General features: G+C 35.8%; 1 protein-coding gene across 1 annotated transcript in view; it reads right to left on the bottom strand.

Moving 5' to 3' along the window:
- Positions 1-367: 367 nt before the first annotated feature.
- Positions 368-21804, bottom strand: part of TNKS2 (tankyrase 2) — a 31218-nt gene continuing 9781 nt past the window's right edge. Inside the window, exons 7-27 of the mRNA XM_059820844.1 lie at positions 21414-21480; positions 19557-19743; positions 18515-18636; positions 17925-18016; positions 17758-17836; positions 16552-16723; positions 15783-15862; positions 15204-15349; positions 14607-14772; positions 14083-14302; positions 13291-13400; positions 12384-12572; positions 11346-11598; positions 10599-10675; positions 9869-9989; positions 7278-7375; positions 6581-6655; positions 5399-5504; positions 3576-3762; positions 1974-2130; positions 368-1671 (exon numbers count right to left, since the gene is read on the bottom strand). Of these exons, the coding sequence (XP_059676827.1) occupies positions 1609-1671; positions 1974-2130; positions 3576-3762; positions 5399-5504; positions 6581-6655; positions 7278-7375; positions 9869-9989; positions 10599-10675; positions 11346-11598; positions 12384-12572; positions 13291-13400; positions 14083-14302; positions 14607-14772; positions 15204-15349; positions 15783-15862; positions 16552-16723; positions 17758-17836; positions 17925-18016; positions 18515-18636; positions 19557-19743; positions 21414-21480 (2767 nt within the window). The 3' untranslated portion in view covers positions 368-1608. The remainder of the gene's footprint in view (positions 1672-1973; positions 2131-3575; positions 3763-5398; positions 5505-6580; positions 6656-7277; positions 7376-9868; positions 9990-10598; positions 10676-11345; positions 11599-12383; positions 12573-13290; positions 13401-14082; positions 14303-14606; positions 14773-15203; positions 15350-15782; positions 15863-16551; positions 16724-17757; positions 17837-17924; positions 18017-18514; positions 18637-19556; positions 19744-21413; positions 21481-21804) is intronic.

The raw sequence follows: 21804 nt of genomic DNA, 5'->3' as shown, positions 1-21804 counted from the left end.
AGACGATTTCATTATCTTGACCAGTTACTACATTTAAAACCATGGTATGATAACATGCCCTGCAAAGAAATTGTCTTCTGGGACAGTGTCCTGTATGTAGAAATATAAAACAACTCAAATATACTCCTAACCACTTTAACCCCAAATGAACTGTATTTTTTATTTACATATTTTTGAAATATGCAGGTAAAAACTGCAGATGCAAGAGAAGCAGAATGCACAAGAGAGCTACTATAGGGCTGACTGAACTGATCAGTGCATTCAGTAACCCTGAATGAGACTTGAAGAGGGGGTTGTACCATTCATACTCTTCCTCCACCCAAGCGGGTTCCGAAGGCAGCTGCTGCTGTAGAAGAGCTGCTCATCCCGCTTACACACTCCTCACCCAGCCGGCCGAGCACAGGGAGCAGAACCTTGCACCCCGACTAGTTCCACTCAGCCAAACACACTGCAGATAAACACGCTTCTAGGCACCTGCTTCAACTACAGCTTGAACGTTAACATGGAGATGACAGGATGGTTTTTAACATTTCCACCTCACAATACACATACCCTGAGGGCACCAACAGGTAGATTAATTTACCAAAATAAGCATACAAAAAAGGCCAAGTTGTTTGCCCTCACATTAGGAATAAACTATTTAACTTCCTGGCTTAAATGTAAGCAAGAGGAACTCAAGGACCTCCTTGAGGTTAATTTTCCAACTACATTCAAAGAAAATAATTTACTCAAACTGTAACTTGCAAGGTCTACTAGCCTTGAAGTGAGGATACAGGTTAACTATACCTATAGTTAAATAAAAAGCTTCAGAAGACATTTTACAGAAATAAAATATGCAACTCTAGGAAGTAGGTGGAAAAACACTTTAGTATTCAGCTGGAATATTCTATTTTCATAGCCCATCATTCTCAGGAATGTATATTTCATAAATAAACATACAGAACAAAAATTTGCGTATTCAATCTAAAGTTGAGTATTTCTAAACCTCTTCAGATAAAATTTGCTTTCTCCCTCACAAATAAGTGATAAACCCTGAAAAAAAAAATTGGCTTTTCAAATCTATCGTGCATGAGAAAACACAGATGAACAAACCAACATCTGGAAGAAACATTTTGTACAAGGTTGCAGTTCTAAAACACTTATATTACAAAGCAATGTAAATAAATACCAGGCTAGTACAAAAGCTCTTATTTACAGTTTTACAAATGAAAACGTTTTCAGTGTAAATGCAGTGTTTTAAAGAACACAATATTAGTAAAATGAGTTCCTGTATAGAGCATTACAATTTCTGCTAAATTTCAATGCAGTATTGTATAAAACCATTGTCTCAAGTTAATTTTTGTTTATAATTTAGTACAGCCAAACCCCAGTTTATGCCTGGAATGGTATCTGTTAAAGTGCTGAAAAAGAGGACATGTCTGAAATTTTAGAAAAACATACTGTACATTATTAAAGCTTTATCAAGTAAAAAATGATATATTTTGTTCACATTTGCTACCACACCACCTGTGGATGAAAGTTTTTCAACAGCTCGTTGTAATTAACAGGATGGCAGCCATTGGTATCTTCGCATCCAAAATTTGATGGTTCCCCCACAAGTAATTTGTCTTAAGCTTCAGTGGTGGCTTCAGGTTTCATAATCTGGTAAGTAATCAAGTATTCTGGATAAGCCTGAAAAAGTGACATACATAGATGCTTTATTATGATTCCATTTTCTGGATAAATTCAGAATGTTTGCTAGAGAGGGGAAAAAAGTATTTACACAAAAGAAAAAAAGGCAAAATGTCAAAGGTAAAATGCCTGGAGCATTCAGGAAACACAGATCCTTTCACCTGCAACGACAGCTGGAGTTTGTTTTAAGACAAAAGCAAGTCCTAGCACCTCAAAAGTAAGAAAAAACCCCCAACACATTACATGCCTTTAAAAAAAAAAAACACACCCACTCTGAGAAACCAAACCAAAACGCTATTTACCTGCTCCCCTCTGTAAATGACATATTCTGCCAATGCCAATCCATTTACACTGGGTCGCCCAGTAACTGAGTGATGTCCTGGGGGAGAATGAGCCATTTTCATAGCACTGAACTGCAGGAAAGACTTGCCCAGTGTTACACGACAAAACAGCAATTGCCTGTGTTAAAAGGGAAAAAGGACCATGAATACAAAATGGTTGTGAAGCTCCAGAAAAAACTTATCTTCATAATTTGAAGCTTTTACTTGAGGAGAATGGTGGAACTTTAAAGCCACTTTAGTCACTCTTTGTAGTTCACAAAATTCTGGAGTTCTGTTTTGAATGACAAAAGTTACGCTCCCTTCGGAAAAGCTCTTTAGCCTGAGGAAAGGGTTGGTAATAACATCCAAAAATGTTTATCTCAATTACTGGAAATGGCATGCTTAACAATGTACTTAAAGATTGTCGCTACCTTTTTGTGGGGTTTTTTGGTTTTTTTTGGTTTTTTTGTTTTTTTTTAATTTGCCTGTTTTTTTAAAAAGTTTTCTGAGGGTGCCTCCCCATCACTCACACTAGCAACATAATTCACTTGTGTTCTAACACTAGATTTGTATCTAACAGCCAGATCAACATCAAGGCCAAATGCAAACTCTAGGTCAACACGAAATAGCTCATACTAGCATTTGTCAGTATGTTATATTGTTTTCATTATAAAAAGACAGAACAAGGGTTCTTACTTCTTTACATATGTACTACTGCAATGGCAATGGAATCTCAGCATTTTTGTAGACCAATGTTATGTCCCATTTTGCTCAGCCAAAACTTTTACTCTTCTAACTCTTCGCACAAGACAAATTAAAAAAACTTATTCAAAACTTTAGAAAGCATTAAAAGACTCTGACATCCTCTATAACTCTAGAAGATTATTCTCTTTGTTTGAGAGTGCCAGAAAAGAGAAAGCAATATGAAAAGGGGCAGAGACTCAAGGAAGGAAACTGGAAGAATGAGCTTATCCCTGTGATACTAATGCAAAACAGTAGGCACACAAACACACAAAATATTCTCCTGGTTGAAATGATGGCCACTACCACAGTTAACTCCATGGAGTAAGAGTAACGTTATTCTGAACTGATGGTGTCAATACGACATAACATGTATTCTGCAGAAAAGTGGATTTAAGAAAATTAGTGGTAGAGAGTCCACAAATCCACATCTCTATTTCAGTGTGTGAAGCAGCAGTGACGTGGGGGTTAACTGTTACAAAGTAAATCCTCCTCAAAGAAATACAGCATCTGAGTATCACTGAATTTCTCCTTTCTCTCTAACAGGCAATGGACTAAACCTTCATATTGCTGCATCTTTCACACAAGGATCTAGCAGATCCTCTTCATTGTCTGGTTACCTAAGTCTGATTTTTACAATAAGTTAAGGGTAAAGGTTTGGTTAAATGCACTGAAGATGGTTAAAGGTTCTTTAAGACTTAAGTATCAAAGAAGTCTCTATTAGGCCCAGCATATAAGAGAGTGCTGAGAAGGTTTGGTTACCAAGCAAATCTTTCTTCAGAGACTCTGCTGACTTGATGGTCTATAGCACAATATATAAAGGCATTCTTTTGAATGACTTACCTGTGGCAAACATAACAAGATCTATCTTTGTGAATTGGACATCCAGTGCCACCTCCAATTCCATACACATATTGATTGCTTTTGGAAGAATTTTCAGCAAAATAAATCCCAGCTCCAAACATGCCGCCGATATAGGCATGTCTCTCATCAAAGCCTTTGTGAATGATTGCATTCACAAATGGGGAGCCTAAGAGAAAGGAAGTAAAATATTGAAAATACAGTATACAGATTTTTGTATGTGTCATAACTCAACCATCCATTCCCAACTTTTTTTTGTACAATTTTTCTACACATACAAGGAAATCAACCTCCAAAAATTCTGACCTCAAATTTACGCAGCCAATTTGCTAGAGGTATTATACAAATGACAGTAGCTGATAAGTGTACATTTTAAACAAGTATTTACAAAGGATAGTATCTGAGACAGCTGCTGCTGCAAAAGAAGGCTCTATGAATCTTTACTCCCTTTGGCAAAGCTTCATTCTAACTAAGATTCATTGAATGCATTGCTACACAAATCCCACCTTCTTCCTAAAACTAATCAGATTGCATTTAAAAAGCAATAAATGTAAACCAGTATTTATTTACTTGCAATGATCATAAAATTTAGCCTTAAAGAATAATCTGTTCAACATGGTTCCATTCTGCATCTTGACACCTGATACCCATTAGTTTTCACAAAAAGTGCAGGTTTTTTTAGTAAGGATTTTTGTAATATATAAATATGTAAATATGAAAGCACCTTTAGAGAAAAGCTGTTCAAAGAGAACATGGCATTTCAGAGTTATGTTGGGAATTACAATGAAAATAAACAATCCAAAGCCTTATCCTCCAGCCTAAAGATGATTAAACTGTATATGAAGCAGAAGAACATTCCAGATGAGAACGAGAAAAACCTCTGACAATTGCTCATCATCTTCTGCAAGTGGCATACGTGGTTGAAGACATATGTTAATGCTTAAAAAAAAATTTATATAAAGACTTAAAAAAAAAAAACCACCCCAAACAAAAAAACCCAGAACACTCATAAGGCATTAATTGCTTTGTTCCAGGGCTAATTTTGTTATTATCTAACTAATTTAAAAGACTTTCCTTTAAAGACAGGTCATTCCATTAAGAGGCCATTTCCTTTTACAGGGGAACAGACCAGAACAGACCACAGTCAAAAGACAAGATTTAGATATCTGTAAGTTTGGGCAAGCAGTTAATTATTGTGTTATTGCTGCTTCCAAAAGTAATGTATTATGTTAGGAACTATGTAGCTTTCATTCTAAGGATGTACCGTGAACTTGCTTAATTTGCTCGTCAGGACAAAATATGCATTTGTGTACAGGAGAGCTTTCAATTGGCTTTAATTTGCTAATTATAAGCTATCTTTTCTGGAATGATGAAAAAGAGCGAACTTATGAAATTATAAAAACAAGCAAACAAAAAAATCCCACCTCAAACCCCAAAACAACCCATAGCAGAATAAAGTTTGACCCTTAATCATTTTGGTCATACACCCGATAAAACAGAATTAGTAACTTAACCAAGGAGACGGGCACACCCCTTAATCTCCATTCATAATTGCTAAAATGTTTTCACTTAGAACTTTGAAGTCTCCTTTAGGGAGAGACAAGGAGATGCAAATTTCAGAAGAAAGATGCAGTGTGTATTATGTCCTCATTATAACATATACAAACACTTGTTCATATGAAACTCATGCAAAACCTAGAACCTGTTTCCATTGAGAAAGTTTACTTTGTTTGAACCAGTAGAAACCCTCCAATAAAGAGTGCTGATGGTGAAACAAGTTTATAAGGTGCATTTCAATATCTCACCATGAAACAGCATCCTTTCATTAGCATGGTTATGATTCTCTTCAGAGACCTCTTTCCTCCTGTGAGTGTATCTTTCCCATAGTTTTTTGTTGCATACTTTCTGAATCTGAAACAGTCAAAATGTGAGTTCCGCCCTGAAACTGAAAACTTCTGTTTGCTTTACTTGACAGATGTTTAACCTATAGCAGCTATACCACAGTACACTTATACTGCCACTTAAATAAGAATACTTTCCTTAGAACTCAACGAAACACAAATTCTCTAACTTATCCTGCAGAAGTTGATTGTTGTAGCATAACTTAAGTAATTCCTAACTATACATTTAATTAAGAATCAACTAATTTTAAAAATCTATTGAGCAATACTTCTCAATTTAAATTTAGCAGGCTTAGTCACAATTCTATGTGAGTATCACTCCAAACATAGCTTGATGCCAAACCACTAGTAAAAAGATCATCTAGTAAATTAAGAAGTCTCTTTCATGAAGACTTCTAGAACACTTTGAAAAGAAAGTAAATTATGTACTCTCTGCAGAGGTATGCTGGACATTGCCAAAGCCTTATGTGTGTAGGTACAGCATATCAATTCTACTGAGGAAACTGTAACATCAGTTCAGAATAAAACTTAGTAGTACTTACTTGCAGATCAAAATCTCTATAATTTTAATGAAAATGACCATTTCTTCAGGGGAAAAAAAATATGAATGCAAACCAAAATTCCACTAAATTATTTAAAATAAGGTTGTCTACTGCCTGGTGTTTTAAGCATCTCTGGCGTTAAATCAAGCCAAAATAGGTACCCTTACTTCCATGCTTCAAGAATTTTGCTTTCACTTCTTGCTGTTTTTTCCTCTGCCATTCCCTCAACAGAAACCTTCTTTTGTTTCCTATAAAACCTTCTGTCTTTTTCTTCAAATATTCTGCAGTTTTCTGTGAGGTCCTTCTATGTCAATTTCTCATAAAATTTCTTAGTGACTAGTAACCCACAAGCAGTTTTTCCATATAATCTTATTCTTTTAATTTCCCCGGAAGATGATGTTTTTCCTGTGCATGTCTCAGAATGGCACAGGAATCTTACCACATTATGGAACTCATCAAACAAATGTAGAACATTTTATGGACTTTTTATTTTCAGGCAAAACTCTAAAGGTGTAACCATCAACCATAAAAACGCAACAGCTACCTTTAAGATGTTGTATCTATTGAAGACTCCACCAGCATGTCCTCCATCTCTATGCTCTCGGACAGTACTCTGCATCTGAAGATCGAGAATTTTAAGAAGGATCACTTTGTTTCAGAACACATATCCTTCACACAGTCAAATAATCAAAAGAACTAATTCTGTCTTAAATAAAATAGAAAAATCATAGAAGAAAATTTTAGGCAATGACTGTATGTTAAGTAATGCTAGATTTTGTGGATGCACATGAACAGGTTTAATGATTTTTTTAAAAACATCATCTTGAATGGTCTAGCTTTCAAATTTAAAAAGTTTGTCGCTAATCTATTTAGAATACTGTTTCTTCAGAATTTTGTCCTATGTGATTATGACACTTTGGAAGGAAGTGAGTAAAACTGTGTATAACAGACAGGCAATTGGTAGCATAGAATTTATATATTATATCAAAGAGCTTTTCTACACAGTAGAGGTTTTCAAAATACTAAAAGCAGTAATAACATAAGTAAGAAAAAAATTATGGACGTCATGAGCACAGATTGTAAATGGTGCAGTCAAAGTTGGAAATTTGAAGTACCCTTATGCAAGTTTTTCTTAGGCTTAGAGATGTTTATTGCACTATTAAATTGTCTAGCAATACTTCTTTATCTACTTCTTTAGTAGAAGGAACAAAAATACTGAGAGACTACAAAGAAAGGCATACCTCTTCTTCTACTGATTGAAATTCCTTATCTTCAGTGGAAAGATCTATGAGAATAGTTCCGCTTCCAGAAGTATTTAGAGTCAGGTATGGGTTAAGTCCTGTGAATATAACAAAACAACACCAACAGTTTCAGAAACTGCTTTAAGACTGCTGATTTGGAATGACAACCAGTAAGAGATTTTTCTTTTTAAAGGGACCATTTTCTCAAAACTCAATTTACAAGATGAAGAGGTTAGCTGCTAAGGAAGTCAGAGATTACAAATTACTTTAATTGCCTTCCATCAGCCACATACATTTTTGCAGATGTCAAAGTGAATCCCTCAAATAATTTCATTAGTTTAAAACTTTTTCAGCTTCTCTGTTCATAACCTCTAACCATACATTACCATGCATACATTATAAATGCCGTCAGAAGCACAGCAGCTGGGTCTGGATGCAGATCAATGGCAGTCATTTTCATTGATCTGTGGATACTGATCAATCATTCTCTCAACAAGAATAAACATTTCAGACACACTAACCCATTTGTCTGTGCTTAGCTCAGTACATTAATGTACATGACAGGGAAACTACATGTAAGCAGTTGCTTACTTAAGAGTTCATTTCAACTCTAGGCAGTGAAAAAGTGAGCAACCTGCCCCTGTACAGAGTCCATGACTGCTGATGGCAATGGCATCATGAACAAGAGAATTGACTCGAAGTGCTAATTCAGTAGGAATATTTTTCCCATGGATCATGCAGAAAGAGCTGACAAAAGAAGTAAGATATGTGAACCTAAAAGGTCTGAGCCTGATACTGAATGCTTAAAGGAAACTTCTCTATCGTTCCAAATATGCCAACAAAACTTTCGGAATTTTATGCAGAATCCATTGTCAATTTACATACAGACTTCAATCTCAACTGGCAAGTAATGGCAATGTAATTACTGGACGTAAGAATACAAAGACAGCGTGTATCAGGTGTCTTTTTGTCCGTAGCCTTCCCACACGACTAGCAAGTGACCAGTTAGATGCTGGGTCTGCCATAATCTCTCTAGAAAGCAATAATGTGGGGAAAAGGGAAATTACAGATTCATCCAGAGTCAGGAGCCTCATGTTAGCAGTGTGCAATGGGAATAGAGTGTTCAGGAGCAAGAAACTCTAGCAAGAAAGCACCAAAATAAAGCTCTTCCACAAAAGCCCTACTAACCTCGAAATAATGGCTATACTGTGTTCAGGAAGAGATGCCAAAATATCAGTGCAAACAGAGTTGAGTGCCAGAGCACAAAGGCAAGATATAGAAAATTGATAAAACCACCAAATCACAACAATCCTCCCTGCCCCAAAAATACACCCTAGAAAAAAATTAAGAGCTGTTGAAATACTCAGTTTAAGTACTTATGCCTGTGGTTAATGTTACAAATGAAAATGTCAGGCCTTCTATGGCAAGACAGCAAGAGTCTACAAAGAATGTGGGTGGGAGTGGTGAAGGATTTAGGTGTTTGACATTCTGTCTATATACACACATATTAAAGTATGTACAAATACAAATGTTCAAAAACACATCAGTCCTACTTGGAAGACAAAACCAGTACATGATTACTGGTTATGTAAACTCAGAACTCAAACAGGGCATGAGGCTGAAATGACACCTTAGAAGTAACTTCTATTCAAAATACTCAATGAATCTGTCAAAAAATATCTGACAATTAAGAGAAAATTACGAAGATTCACTTAAATACTACATTACCAGGAAAAGGATTATCTTAAGGGTTGGTTAATACTGTTTTAAGGAGCAAAAAATAATTTAGAGCTTGGTATAGTGACACTCTCATTACTATGGACTGCAGATTTCAGAATGAGAATTCACAGACGATGTCTCAAGAGGGAAAAAAATCCTACCAATTCTAACTCATTTATTCCATTTCTGTGAAACAGCAAAACAATAGTAAGTGGTGTTTCAGTGACACAAGAAGGAAAAAAAGGTTTGGTGGTTTTTTTTTTTGTGTCTCTTTTGCAGCCATAGTTAAATGAAGTGTACTATTCCCAGGATGGTGCCGGTATTGACAGTGCTGCACAAATAAAAAGTCTTCAATACAAGCTGAAGCTGTTAAACGAAGCAATTATGGTAATTTTGGTTCCCTGGAAGCACACCAACTGTATTTTTAAAGAAAAGTATATACAAGAATTTCAGCTGGCTTTCTAAGAAAGCAAACATAGTATTTGTTTGCAGAACGCAATGGAACAGTACAGGAACAGCGAATGTGCTCTGCTCTCCAAAGTGCTCCGATGAAGCGAAATACTCCCCACCTCAAAAAGCTTACAATCATTTTGCACTAGATCTACGCTTTACCTAAATAAACACAAAACCGTGTCACAAAGAAAAAAAAATAAATTAGAGAAAAGAAAGGCAAGATTCACAGTAATTCATAGCACAAATAAAAGCGCTCATGTCAAGTCAGAAGACATTCTTATAATTTGAAGTGCCATTTTCTAGGACAAGTTTTATTATTAATTGTTTTTAATGAGATACAATTTGGAATAATCTAAAGCATTTATAAAAATGGGTTCTATAAAGGCAGTGTTACATAGTAATTTGAAACAAGTATATACCTTGTTGTCCAGAAATAAGTCTTTCAACTCCTTTAATGATTTTATGCCTATGGCCATAAGCATTAATTCCAATTTCCTTCAATTCTTTGTGTCCCATTTCAACCAATACATCCAGTGTTATCTATAATGAAAGCAACACCATTTTTTGTACAACAGCATCAACAGACTAGAACAGCTGCCAATGACAGTGAAAATACACCTCACATTAGTTGAGATAAAAAGCAAGTGTGAAAAGAACATGAACATTGGAGACTTTAGTGTATTACTCTTGCAATTTACTTTTACTCAACTGTTTTCTCCAAACTTCTGTCTTTAAATAAATATGCTAAAAACTACAATCATGTAACTCTCATTGCTTGCAAGAATCATGTTTCTGATTGAGAAATACAATTTTCTAGATGTATTCAAGCCAAGAGAAACAAAGCCAGAAATTACTAATCAACACTGACTACTTATTTACTCCACCGTTTATACCACTGAAAGGAAACATGCCTACACTCTCAAACTGATTTGGACATTATTGACCCCAGTTTTTTACATACACATATATTTTAATACATTATTTATATTATGTATCAATCAAAAAAATCCACAGTTACGCTCCTTTCCTTGATTCCACTCATTTTGACATTCACTTATTTCAAATCTGTCTCATTACCTTATTCTAAACAGTCAGTATTCATTCCCTTGCTTTCTAGCTGAGTAGATGGAAATAAATATAGCTACTTACCTGTTCTCTCTCAAATATGTCAATTAGATGTTCAAGGCCGAGGTTCCGCACAAACTGATTTATGCTAAAATCTACACCTGAAATTGGGTAAGAAGAAAAACTCAGAATGAACTTTCATACACGTACTGTAAAATTAAGGATACACATCTCACACTGTCTGTGGCGCTGAGAGACAGAAATTCCTGGCCTTCTGAAGATGGGGAATAAATATCTGTATCACTAACCAGTGGCAACTATTACTTAATATACCCTAGTACTCTAAGATTTTTACCCCCCACAGGAGCAGTCTTTGTGCTTCAATGAAATAAGAAACTAACTAGCTACCAGAAATGCATGTTCAAACAGAAAATATTTTGAGAACTAAAATCTTATAGAAGTAACCTTTTCAAGATATCTGATCTAAGAATAGCCTCTTAGAAACTAGATAAAGTTTGCAGTAAAACACTGCTTGCTATGGAGCCAAATTTCATTTGACTTCTCTTTTAAAACACAATTCACCATTTTGGTTCTGTACAGCAAAAAAAGGAGCATTTTGAAGATTCTGTAAGGGGAAAGTACTAAAATCTTGTAGTATAAGACTTTTAGACTTCTGTTAGACTTCTTTTAGACTTCTTAATGACATTGTAAGGAATAGGGATATTGCATGTGTCACAGTAACTGTGTGCACGTGTGGGAAACTTCACACTTGTGTATTCTTTTTACCATACGGTAGAAAATGTCATTCATTCCTAACCGAGAAAGCCTCACCTTCTTTTTTCTCCAGAACAGTAGCTCCCTCTGCACTGTTTGTACCAACAACAGAAGGAAGTTCAGAAAAACTACCAGACAAGTTGTCAAGACTACTTGCAGCAGACAGACTAGATGGACTGGATGGAACAGAAGACAGGGAATCAGCTGTAGAACCTGTAGTCTGAGACACACTTATAACCTGAGGTTTGTAGCAAGTCGGTAAGGCGGAAGGAGGCATTGCCGCTGTCAATAATGCGCTGACATCATCTGCCTAAATAGCAGAATACAATTTATTACAACAGAGGAACTTTAACACAATGTTTTTTCCTGGAATGCATTATCATTATTCCAGACTTCTTAAGTATACTTCAAAATAAAGAAATGCATATTGGAAAAATATGCATTTTACAATGCAGTTTACAAATGGCCTTTTGTGCCAACAGCATACATGAAACTGTAAAATGTTTATAAATAAAAACAGTAATAAGATAAAAAGTAAAGACTTCAATATTTCTAAAAAAACATTAGGGACAGTCAAACAGAATTAATTTTCTAGGAAAAACAAACAAAAGCTTCTACTGGCAACCAGAATTTATGAAACAAACCAGTTACTCTAAGCATAGCTCAAATTGTATTATAATACTTAGAAAAAAACACTCAAAAAACTGAACAGCCAGATAAGTTTCCTAAATTTATGTTGCTACAAAGTTTGCTTACATTTTATTGCCACAATTTTTGTATTAGTCAAACTATAAGTATCGAATTAAAAGCACCAAATTATTAGCATGAATTTCTTTTGTTGGTTGCTGGTTTTTTTTCCACTCCATCTTGAAATAACAATTCTTGAGCAAGAAAATACGTAAAGAAGGTTTACAAAGGCTCTACTGACTTTTCTTGCCAGGAACGTATAAACACCATAGAAACCACAGTATTTTAAATTTTGCAGAAGTTGCTGTACTACCTTTTTTTTTTTTTTTTTTAAAGGATAGTTTTTAAAATGAGCTTCCACAAATTGCAGGTAAGCGTAAATTTCCCATGAACAGCCCCATCACTTACAGTAACCAGGTCCAACGGTGTTTGTCCTTCTTGATTTTTCAGAGTAGGATCAGCCCCGTGTGCCAGTAACAAGGCACAAAGCTGTGTCCTTCCTTTCTGGGCTGCTTCATGCAGAGGTGTGAAAGCCCATTTGTCCGTAGCATTCACACACGCGTTATACTTTATAAGTAAAGCTGCTACATCAACATGCTGGAAAATAAAAACACCTGTTAAATTCCAAGGTACCATGTTGTATCAAACTAACTCGGAACTATTACTGATACTTCTCTGTAATCCTCAGTCTGAATTTTCTTAGAATACGTTTACTTTGTAATTATGATTAAAAAAAGTATTAAAACAAGGTGTTTTCTTCCTCACCTATAACATACCAGTAAAAAGTTAAGATTTCTTCTCTTACGAAAAAAGAACAGACTACAACAGAATCCCAAATCCAGGGGAATCTGAAGGAAAAAAGCCTGAATTTGAACTTCCAGTTTGGAAAGTAGTCCAACCGTTTTGATTAAAGACTCTATCCAAGCACAAAGATCCAGGAAGCCCACAAAAACAATCAGTGTCTCAACTCCAGCCAAGTAAGTGAAAACGAGATCTTGCTGATAAAATTTGACCGGCATGGGTAAGGAAATGCATTTTATGGAACACCTTTCAGGTGCTGGCTTCCCAAGTGTTCATGTTCAGCAAACTCAATTCTGTAAACTCCACCCATGATTTTACAAATTCGAAAGAGTCTTCACCTATACAATGAGCTGACTATGATCGAATTTTTTTTCGCATTTTACAAATAAGATTACACTATAACTCAATGGCAAAAGCTTTCTAGAGAGTATTGACTCACAACGCTGTCAATGAAACGTATCACTTTTATTTACTTGCAAAATAAATAAAGCCGCAGAAGGTTTCAGATATTTACCCCATAAGATGCTGCATTATGCAGAGGAATCAAACCACCTTTATCCTGTGCATTTACATCTGCTCCATGCTGTAACAGGTACTCTGCAACCTCCAAATTGTTGTAACCAGCTGGAAGGTTCCAAAAGGACAGAATAAATAGAACATATTAAAAAGACATCCTTAACAGGTTGTAGAGAAGTAATAATTCACTTAAATTACTTGAAAGTTAGGATGTCAACCCCAGTGAAGACAGTGTATTATCTATTAGTGAAGACAGCTTCACCCTATTTAAGGAGTATTTGGTTTTAAAACCTCTGTCAATAAACAATAAAAGATCCTCTTTGGGTAAAGAGAATAGAAAATCAAAGTCGTTAAACAGTTTAGAAGAGGAACATAAGATTGATATGCATAAAATACTAGTATTTTTTTTAAAGAGAAAATGTGGAATCCTCTAGCTTGAGGCTACACTTTAAATTTGCTTAGACATAGGAAGTTCACAGAATCATTACGGTTGGAAAAGACCTTTAAGATCATTAAGTCCAACCATCAATCCAAGACCACCATGCCCACTAAACCATGTCCTGAAGTGCCACATCTACATGTTTTTTTGAACGCCTCCAGTGATGGTGACTCCACCATCTCCCTGGGCAGCCTGTTCCAATATTTGACCACTCTCTCAGTAAAGAAATTTTTCCTACTATCCAGTCTAAACCTCCCCTGGTGCAACTTGAGGCCATTTCTTCTCATTCTATTGCTAGTTCATCCACAGTAACTAATAACGCTGATCAAACCAGTTAACTAAAACATTGACCTGCTAAATGTAGTGGTGTTGAATGCCGTCCTTGCGTGTCGCGACAATTGACATTGTCAGGTGAACACAGCTTTTTTACTCGGGCCAAACAACCTTTCTTTGCAGCATCTAGTAGAGCTGCATCTCCTCTAAGTAGGTCCTGAATATCAGTATCACCATCTTTAACAAGGTCTAGAGGAGTATTTCCATCTCTGTTTTTCTTTGTAGGGTCAGCTCCATGCTGTGAACATCAAAAACAGGTGGTAAGTACATAAGTAGGATAAACGTGTTGCATCTTGAGGATCTTACGCCTTATTGAGCAAATATTCTGACACATATTCGAATCCTTTAGAGACAGCCTTCCATTTACTGTGTGAGAAAGGACAAAATAGTTGCTAATAGTATCTCTTTTACTGAAAACATACAGTTGACTACAATCATTTAGAAACCACAAAACACAGACCAATTTCTCAAAGAAGTCCAATCACGTTTCAGACTGAACAAGAAAAGAAAAGAAAGTAAGCTGTCTCCAGCATATGTAATACCTGTAACAGGAGTTTGCAAATCTCATATTTTCCTTTTGCTGCAGCTTCATGCAAGGGAGTGAATTTCCACAAGTCAGCTACATTGACAACTGCACCATGTTTAACCAGCAGTTCTGCAACTTCATAGTGACCATATGAGCAAGCATTATGTAAAGGGACAAGTCCTCTGGAAGCAATTCAAAAAAGAGAAAAATTCTCTTTAAAAATTGGGTCTTTTTTCACAAAGTGATATAAAGTGATAAAACACAGTGCACCTTCAACAATCAAACCATAACAAAACATTATTTTTTAAGAAAATTTCCACAATAGTCTAATATAGTAGGAATATCTGCTTCCAGAGTGGTAAAAATTCAATCAGCAGTGGCACTGAAGAGAAGTAAAAACACAAGGCCAGAGAAATTCTTGACGCTCTAGTGTCAAGCACTTCAAAATGCTTTTGTGGATATTCTGAACAGCTTCATTCTAACAGAACTTTCCATGAATATAAAAAAATTGAATGTCCGAAGAAAGATGGGAAGCTTGTCAGTTAGCAATATTCAAGAGCTGACAGGTATCAGCCATTACAATTGCTAAGAAAATATACATTTGAGTATTTACCCCTTATCTTTTGCATGCACATCAGCTCCATGCTGAAGAAGATATTCGACAACAGATACCCTATTATATCCAGCTGCAAAATGAAGTGGTGTAGACTGACGTCCTTCAATATCTCTGCAGTTCACACTTTGAACTGTACATAGTTTCTGTGAAATCCCCAAAACAAAACATACATCACTATATATAGCATTGGCACACTTTTAATTTAGTCTCAAAATGTTGTTATAGACATCTAATTTTGAAAAATTGTTTTCATTAAAAAGAAAGTTTATTTCTTCATTTATTTTTACATAAAACCTTTACTTTTCACAGATTGTGTCCCAAGGAAAAAAAAAATTAAATACTCCCTCCCGCCAGATCCACACCTGTGACTTCTCATTTACGCTTTTTATGTAAGACAAACTTCTGGAGGTAGTGAACATTACAGTTTGTCAACTGTAATATTTGTGAAATACAAAGGTTTTAGGACAGGGACCACAACTCTAAAACAGTCAGCAAAGGGCTGTTTCATTGCTTGTTTTGATAAATTATAGTTTGGGATATAATTCCATCTTATTTTTAGGACAGGTTTAATCTTACTTTTACAGTATCCACGTCTCCAGCCTTTGCAGCCTCCAGCAACTGTCGATCTGCATCGGAATTACCTAATGGGATACCTTCTGCAAAATAAATGCAGTTGCATGACAGGTAAATATATGTAGTTGAAGGAATTTGTTAAGCCAGGAAATAACTTGAATATTTCAAGGGTTTCCCTTAAAAAAAAAGTTAACCAACATGTTTTGCCTTTTATTACTGTCTACAACTGTAGCTATTAGCTCTAACAGTGTTTGCAAAGTTGCCTTTAGCAACATGTTCCTATCCATATTGAAGTACTGCGGAACCAACTAAACATTCTTATTTCAGTTTCAGTAGTAGACTAGTGTACAATGTCCAAACCTTACTCTTGAAAATCCTTGTACCCTGTTGCCTCTGCTCCCAAATGCAGCGCTGCCATGTTTTGCTTTTGAAACTCATTTTCTACTTACAAGATTCCCCACTTCGTATGTCAGGATTCTTCCAAAATTATTCCAGGTGGCTATACCATGAAACGTTCTGAGCATCTCTGACAATCTGTGTAGCTGAATACTAGAAAGTAAATTGTATTGTTACCTACACCTAGAGCAGGCACTCTCCCTGTGGATGTGGTTATGGAATAAGAACTGCACAACCCACTACTGTCTTTTGGAGAAAGTACTACTTTTTTTTTGTGTGCTTGTGTTCACTATTATTTCTTGACAGTACTTGAAAAGGCAAGTAAAATAAAGCACCACATTACTTCAGAAGTGTATCTTGAATAAATCAGTTGTACCTTGTAGTAGCTGTTGCACACTTTCAGTCCCCATTTGTAAGGCTGTAAAGCCCTGCAAAGACACAATGGAAGGATCACACCCAGAACTCAACAGCAACCTGCACGTCTGAAGATGACCACAATGTGCTGCTCTGTGAAGAGAGGTCTGGCCAAGATTATCTAACGCATTAACCTAAAAATAACACAGACAAAAAATACCACCATCAAAACTTAGTATTAAAGCTGATTTCATTGCTGACTGGGAGAGTTTCACAAGTATTCATTTTTAATTAAAAAACCATGTTCAGCATACTTCCAAAGGTCATGACATTTCAAAAGATAAAATTTAAACAAAAGCAGTTCATAAAGTTATAACTACATTTACTGAGGAAGAATAGCCCCCTTTTAGAGGCATGTGAATAATCCAGCATAAACAAACAGTTACAGCAATTTTACCACATACAGAGGTAGGCCACTATTTTGGTCATGGCAGCACAAATCCTCAGTGCCAACATGTAGAACAACTTTTACCTGCATTGGCTTATTGTGGTCTTTCAGATTGAGGACTTTCTATGTGTTTCAGTCAAACCGTATTTAACAATTTAAAATTCTGCACCCGAAGGTTGTATTCCCTACTGTTCCTGTTTTTGATTATTACCTTGGAAATTTCACAGCAGTCAGGCTGTAATCAAATTTACATGAGAGAGATATTCAACTCCTAGTTTTGGAGGACTCAGGCATTATAGAGAATATCTCCTTTCCACTTTTTATGGAAATTTGAACTAAACACCCTGTATTTGAACTAAACACTGTGTTATGATTTAACATTTTGCCTTCATTGTAATTTTTACTGCACACAGCATCACATAAAGTCTACCTGTTTTACAGTTCAGTCTAGCTTCTTGTTGTTTGTATATATCCCCTACTTTTTTTTCCCTTAAATGTTTCATTACTACTGCTGGACAATGAAGCACTGAATAAGACACTCTACAAGCTTTCAGTCAACAGTGAGAAGAACTACATACACATTTCTTATAAAATAGGACCAAACAATGATGATGCCTCAATGTATAGGGCTGTACTGATGGACTATGTCTTAAGTGTATAAATCTACAACCTTCCAGAATGAATTATTTTAGAAAAGTCTGTCTACTCAGCTGTCCATTCTGATGCTATGAAAACCTATATAATAGGCACTCAGAAAAAAGTATGAACAGTAACTCATACCTTAGCTTCATGTTTCACAACTACTTCAACAACATCATTATGAGCCTTTTCTGATGCCACATGCAGAGGAGTCAAGAAGCTTTAAAAAAAAAAAAAGAATAATTCAAAATGTACTTTGCAAAATCTGCTAAACAAACACTTAGGAGCATTCATTTGTAACTACTCACTCTTTTGTTTTTTCGTTGATGTTGGCTCCTTTCCTCAGCAGCAATTCACATACTTGTTTTCTCTTAGGATATGGAGATGCAGCAGCACAGTGCTGAGAACATTAAAAATTGTAGCATTAACAAGTATCTAGCAATATACAGGTTTTACTGCTTGCTGATCAGCTGGCAGTTAAGAGCTGGTCGTGTGCAAAGTCAACAGAAAAAAAAGTAGAAGCTTATTAATTTGGGAGATTTCACATGGGCTTTTGGATTTACTCCGGTGTTTTCCAGAGCCCCCTCTCCAATAATTGCTGGAAACCTTTAAGCTTTGCAAACAAAGTTAATATACGTAGCTTGCTGTTGCTTAAAACTAGACTATTCTACAGAAAAAGTCATTTAGATGACCTAAATTAAACAGGCAATCTAGATTAGTCTTAACATTAACCTTAAGAACAAAATATTAATCTATGTTACTTGTTTAACTAGACACTGGATATTCCAAGTTGGTCTGAATTACACTGACACTGAAATTTTTAGTTCTAAACTATTACCTAGTATGTTTAGGTCAGCCACAATATATGCAAATTAATGAATAAATCCTGAGATATTACCAATGCTGTCTCATGTGTTTGAGGATGCTTGAAGTTCACTGTCTCCAAAGAAAGATGTTTCTTTATACGAGCTACATCTGATTCTCTTGCAGCCTGTAGCAGTGAGTGACCTTTGAATTCATCTTTAAAAAGAAATACATACATACCAGAAGGTTACACTCCTTAACTTGAGAAGGATCAAGATAATTGTTTCTTTCAGTTAGATAAAAATATTCATTTTATTCAGCAGACCATGGTGCAGACATTTCCAACTCAGACTTAAGCTTTTACATCACTTGACAGAACTTGTTAGCTAAGTCAAAACACTACAGGAATGTGCTTTGTTTCTAAACCAAAGCCAAAGATATCCAAACTGGCTGAACAAGATCTACGTCACTCACCACTGTTCTAGGTTCCACTCTTCACATATGAACCAACTGAAGCATATATAAATTTCTACTTCTGACCTGTCTTTGGAAACCCATTTCTAGATGCTAACATGAAGTCTAATGTAGTATTTACTGATAATTTTTGTTCATATCCCAGAGTTATTGTTTGACCACTCAAGGAAAGAATTTGAGGATATTCTTTTCAACTCCTTAAGTTTGCTGGACAAAAATCAATGCCTTTCATAAATTTCTTTGAACTTTCAGCGATTGTGGCATACTCAAACATATTCAGCATTCTAAACAGTTATGTTTTTTCTTTTCTTCAAACAAAACACAGTGGAATAACAGTCTCAATGCAATGACAGGAGCAAGTATGGAAAATGAAAGCATACTGGCAAGGTCATGAGGGAAAGCATGTATTCAGGTAAGAAAAGCTACAAAACCCATCACAACCACATGACTATAAAACTGACAATAAAATTATTTTAAATGCCTACATTCAGAAAATCTAGCAATCTCAAATAATAAACCATGAAATGTACTGTCCAATATTGCACAATTTCTTGGAAAGTGTAAGCATTTTCCAAATCTGATTTCTGGCAGGTCACTTGTCTAGGGAACCTAAGTACACATTACAATCTGTAACTGTGGAACTGATCTCACTTTATACTCACATGCTAATCGTTCTTTTAATTGGGGTGTTGGAGCCAAATCAATGGTGCTTTTGTTGTGACAGTTCAACAGTGTTGGGTCAGCACCATAACTTAACAGAAGAGAACATACTTCCACCCTGTTCTTAGAAGCTGCTTCATGCAGAGGGGTGAATTGCCACAGATCCATTGCATTCACACATGCTCCATGCTTGAAAGGGAAAGGGGTAAAAAAGATGCAACATCAAAACCAGATCATTAGAAAAAGACTTCTGTCATTAGTTTCAATGCAGTAGACTATTAAAATAAAAATCAATGCTCATATGCAAAGTGTATCCAAGACATTCTCCAGACATTCAATTTCAATGTAACACAACATTCCAGCACCTTGCAGTTTTTAATCCTCTAGTGTCTCACAGGTACATTCAAAGAAGCCGAAGGCAGGCTAGTCTCTTCAGGCTTTCTCCAGCGTGTCTAAAAGGAGAGAAGCTCTGCTACAGGTCAAATAGGAGAAAGAGCCTAATTCATACACTCCAAATCACCTTTGAACAACCTCCTGTTTCTTGTTGCTCTAGAAAATGTCTAGAGTAAACAGTTGCACTAAGATAGTGAATGCCCCTCAAGATATGAATGCCAAGATATCTAGAAGGAAACAGGCACTCAAAGTCGACTTCAGTTAAAAACATTGAAGTACAAGGTTCTGCAAGTAATACTCCTGGATGATTAATATCTGTGTAATTCCTCTCCAGTAACATTCTGTATGCACCTTCAGTTCTGTTTGTAAGCAAGTCTGATAGGACATGCTCTTTCCCATTGCTTCCATTAAAGCTGTCGTGCTTTGCAAAAAAACCCTCAAGATTCACTGGAGCAGAAATACAGCAGGGAATACAACTCTAGCTTAACTGCTAAGACATGCAGTAGTGTCTAGGCAAGACGGTTTTTTTGGTCTAGAACCACAACTGTAAAGATTCACTTTACAATTGGCCTCTGAAGAAAACAAAAAATCTCGACTATTTATACTTACTACAATATATGCTTATTTCAAGAATTTTTTACTTAATTTTTGCTAAACAAATAAAAGACACATGGAATTAGTGGGGACTGAGTCTTACAGCATAGAACAACAGCAGCTATTCCCTGAGCATCCAAACATCTAACAAAACACCCCCAGCTGTTACAATGATCACGATTTGCTGTAGCAGCTGAGAATGGGCACAGTTCAAAAGCCCCTTGGTGGACAACACTCAGATTTTTGCAGGCCACATCTTCGAGCCGCTAGTTTCATGCGCATCATACTTTATCTTCAAGAGTAACATAATCCAGATAAGCCACTTCAGTTCTAAGAGTTCACTTACATTAGGAAAATTAACACATTTTTCTTTCTTTGGGGTGAAGGCTACAATTCAGGGCCAGAACTGATGTTGTAAAGTTCAAGAGACTGATTACTCTTTAATTTTAAAACATTATGATCTTTACCAGCATTCTTTTCAAAAACCTCTTAATACTTTGCCTTCTGAAATATTGTTCTATTGTCAAACTCACAATATTGCTCAGTTTTGTGGGGGGGATTTGTGGTTTTTTTTGGGTGAGGGTCAGAAGGTTGAGATAGGAAGTACTTACTTGGTGGTACAAAAACATTCAAATTTGGAGCAGAGAGAGTTAAAAACAGAAAGCACATTTATAAGGAAAAAGCTTCCTTGCAAGCAGAATATTCTGTAGCTCCAGCTTAATAATCATGAGCTAACATGTAGAGCAAAAGCAATCTATCATTCTTTAAGTTTTGTAAATCGAAGTACAAAATAAAAAAAAAGCAACTTGCATTAGTCTATTATAAACTGTTCTTATTTAATAATATGCAATTTAATCTCTTCAAAAACCAACCTTTACTAGAAGCTCTGTTACTTCATAATGACCATAAGAACAGGCATTGTGAAGTGGCACCAAATCTCTATAGAGGAGAGAAAGGGGGAGGATAATTACCTTAATACGCATATTTCAATTCCAAATGCATCTATAACATTGCAAATAGCACTATGTTGCACCTTGAACACTTTACGAAAATAGTATCAGAGATGTTCAAATGAAGTTGAGGGGAAATAAAAAGCTGGAGAAGAACCCAGAAAATCCCGTCAGCATTTTTCAGAACAATAAACGTTTAAGTAAGATTAGAAATTAACTGCACTGTCTTACTGCAAATGAAATGGTTCCGCTCAGACTCGGAAACCTAAGTGAGGAAGAACTATCTGCAGGGGATTTTCAGGACTGACAGTAA

Source organism: Gavia stellata, chromosome 9 (genome assembly GCF_030936135.1).
Source record: "Gavia stellata isolate bGavSte3 chromosome 9, bGavSte3.hap2, whole genome shotgun sequence".
Classification (NCBI taxonomy): Eukaryota; Metazoa; Chordata; class Aves; order Gaviiformes; family Gaviidae; genus Gavia; species Gavia stellata.
This window is presented reverse-complemented; position numbering and strand designations above follow the sequence as displayed.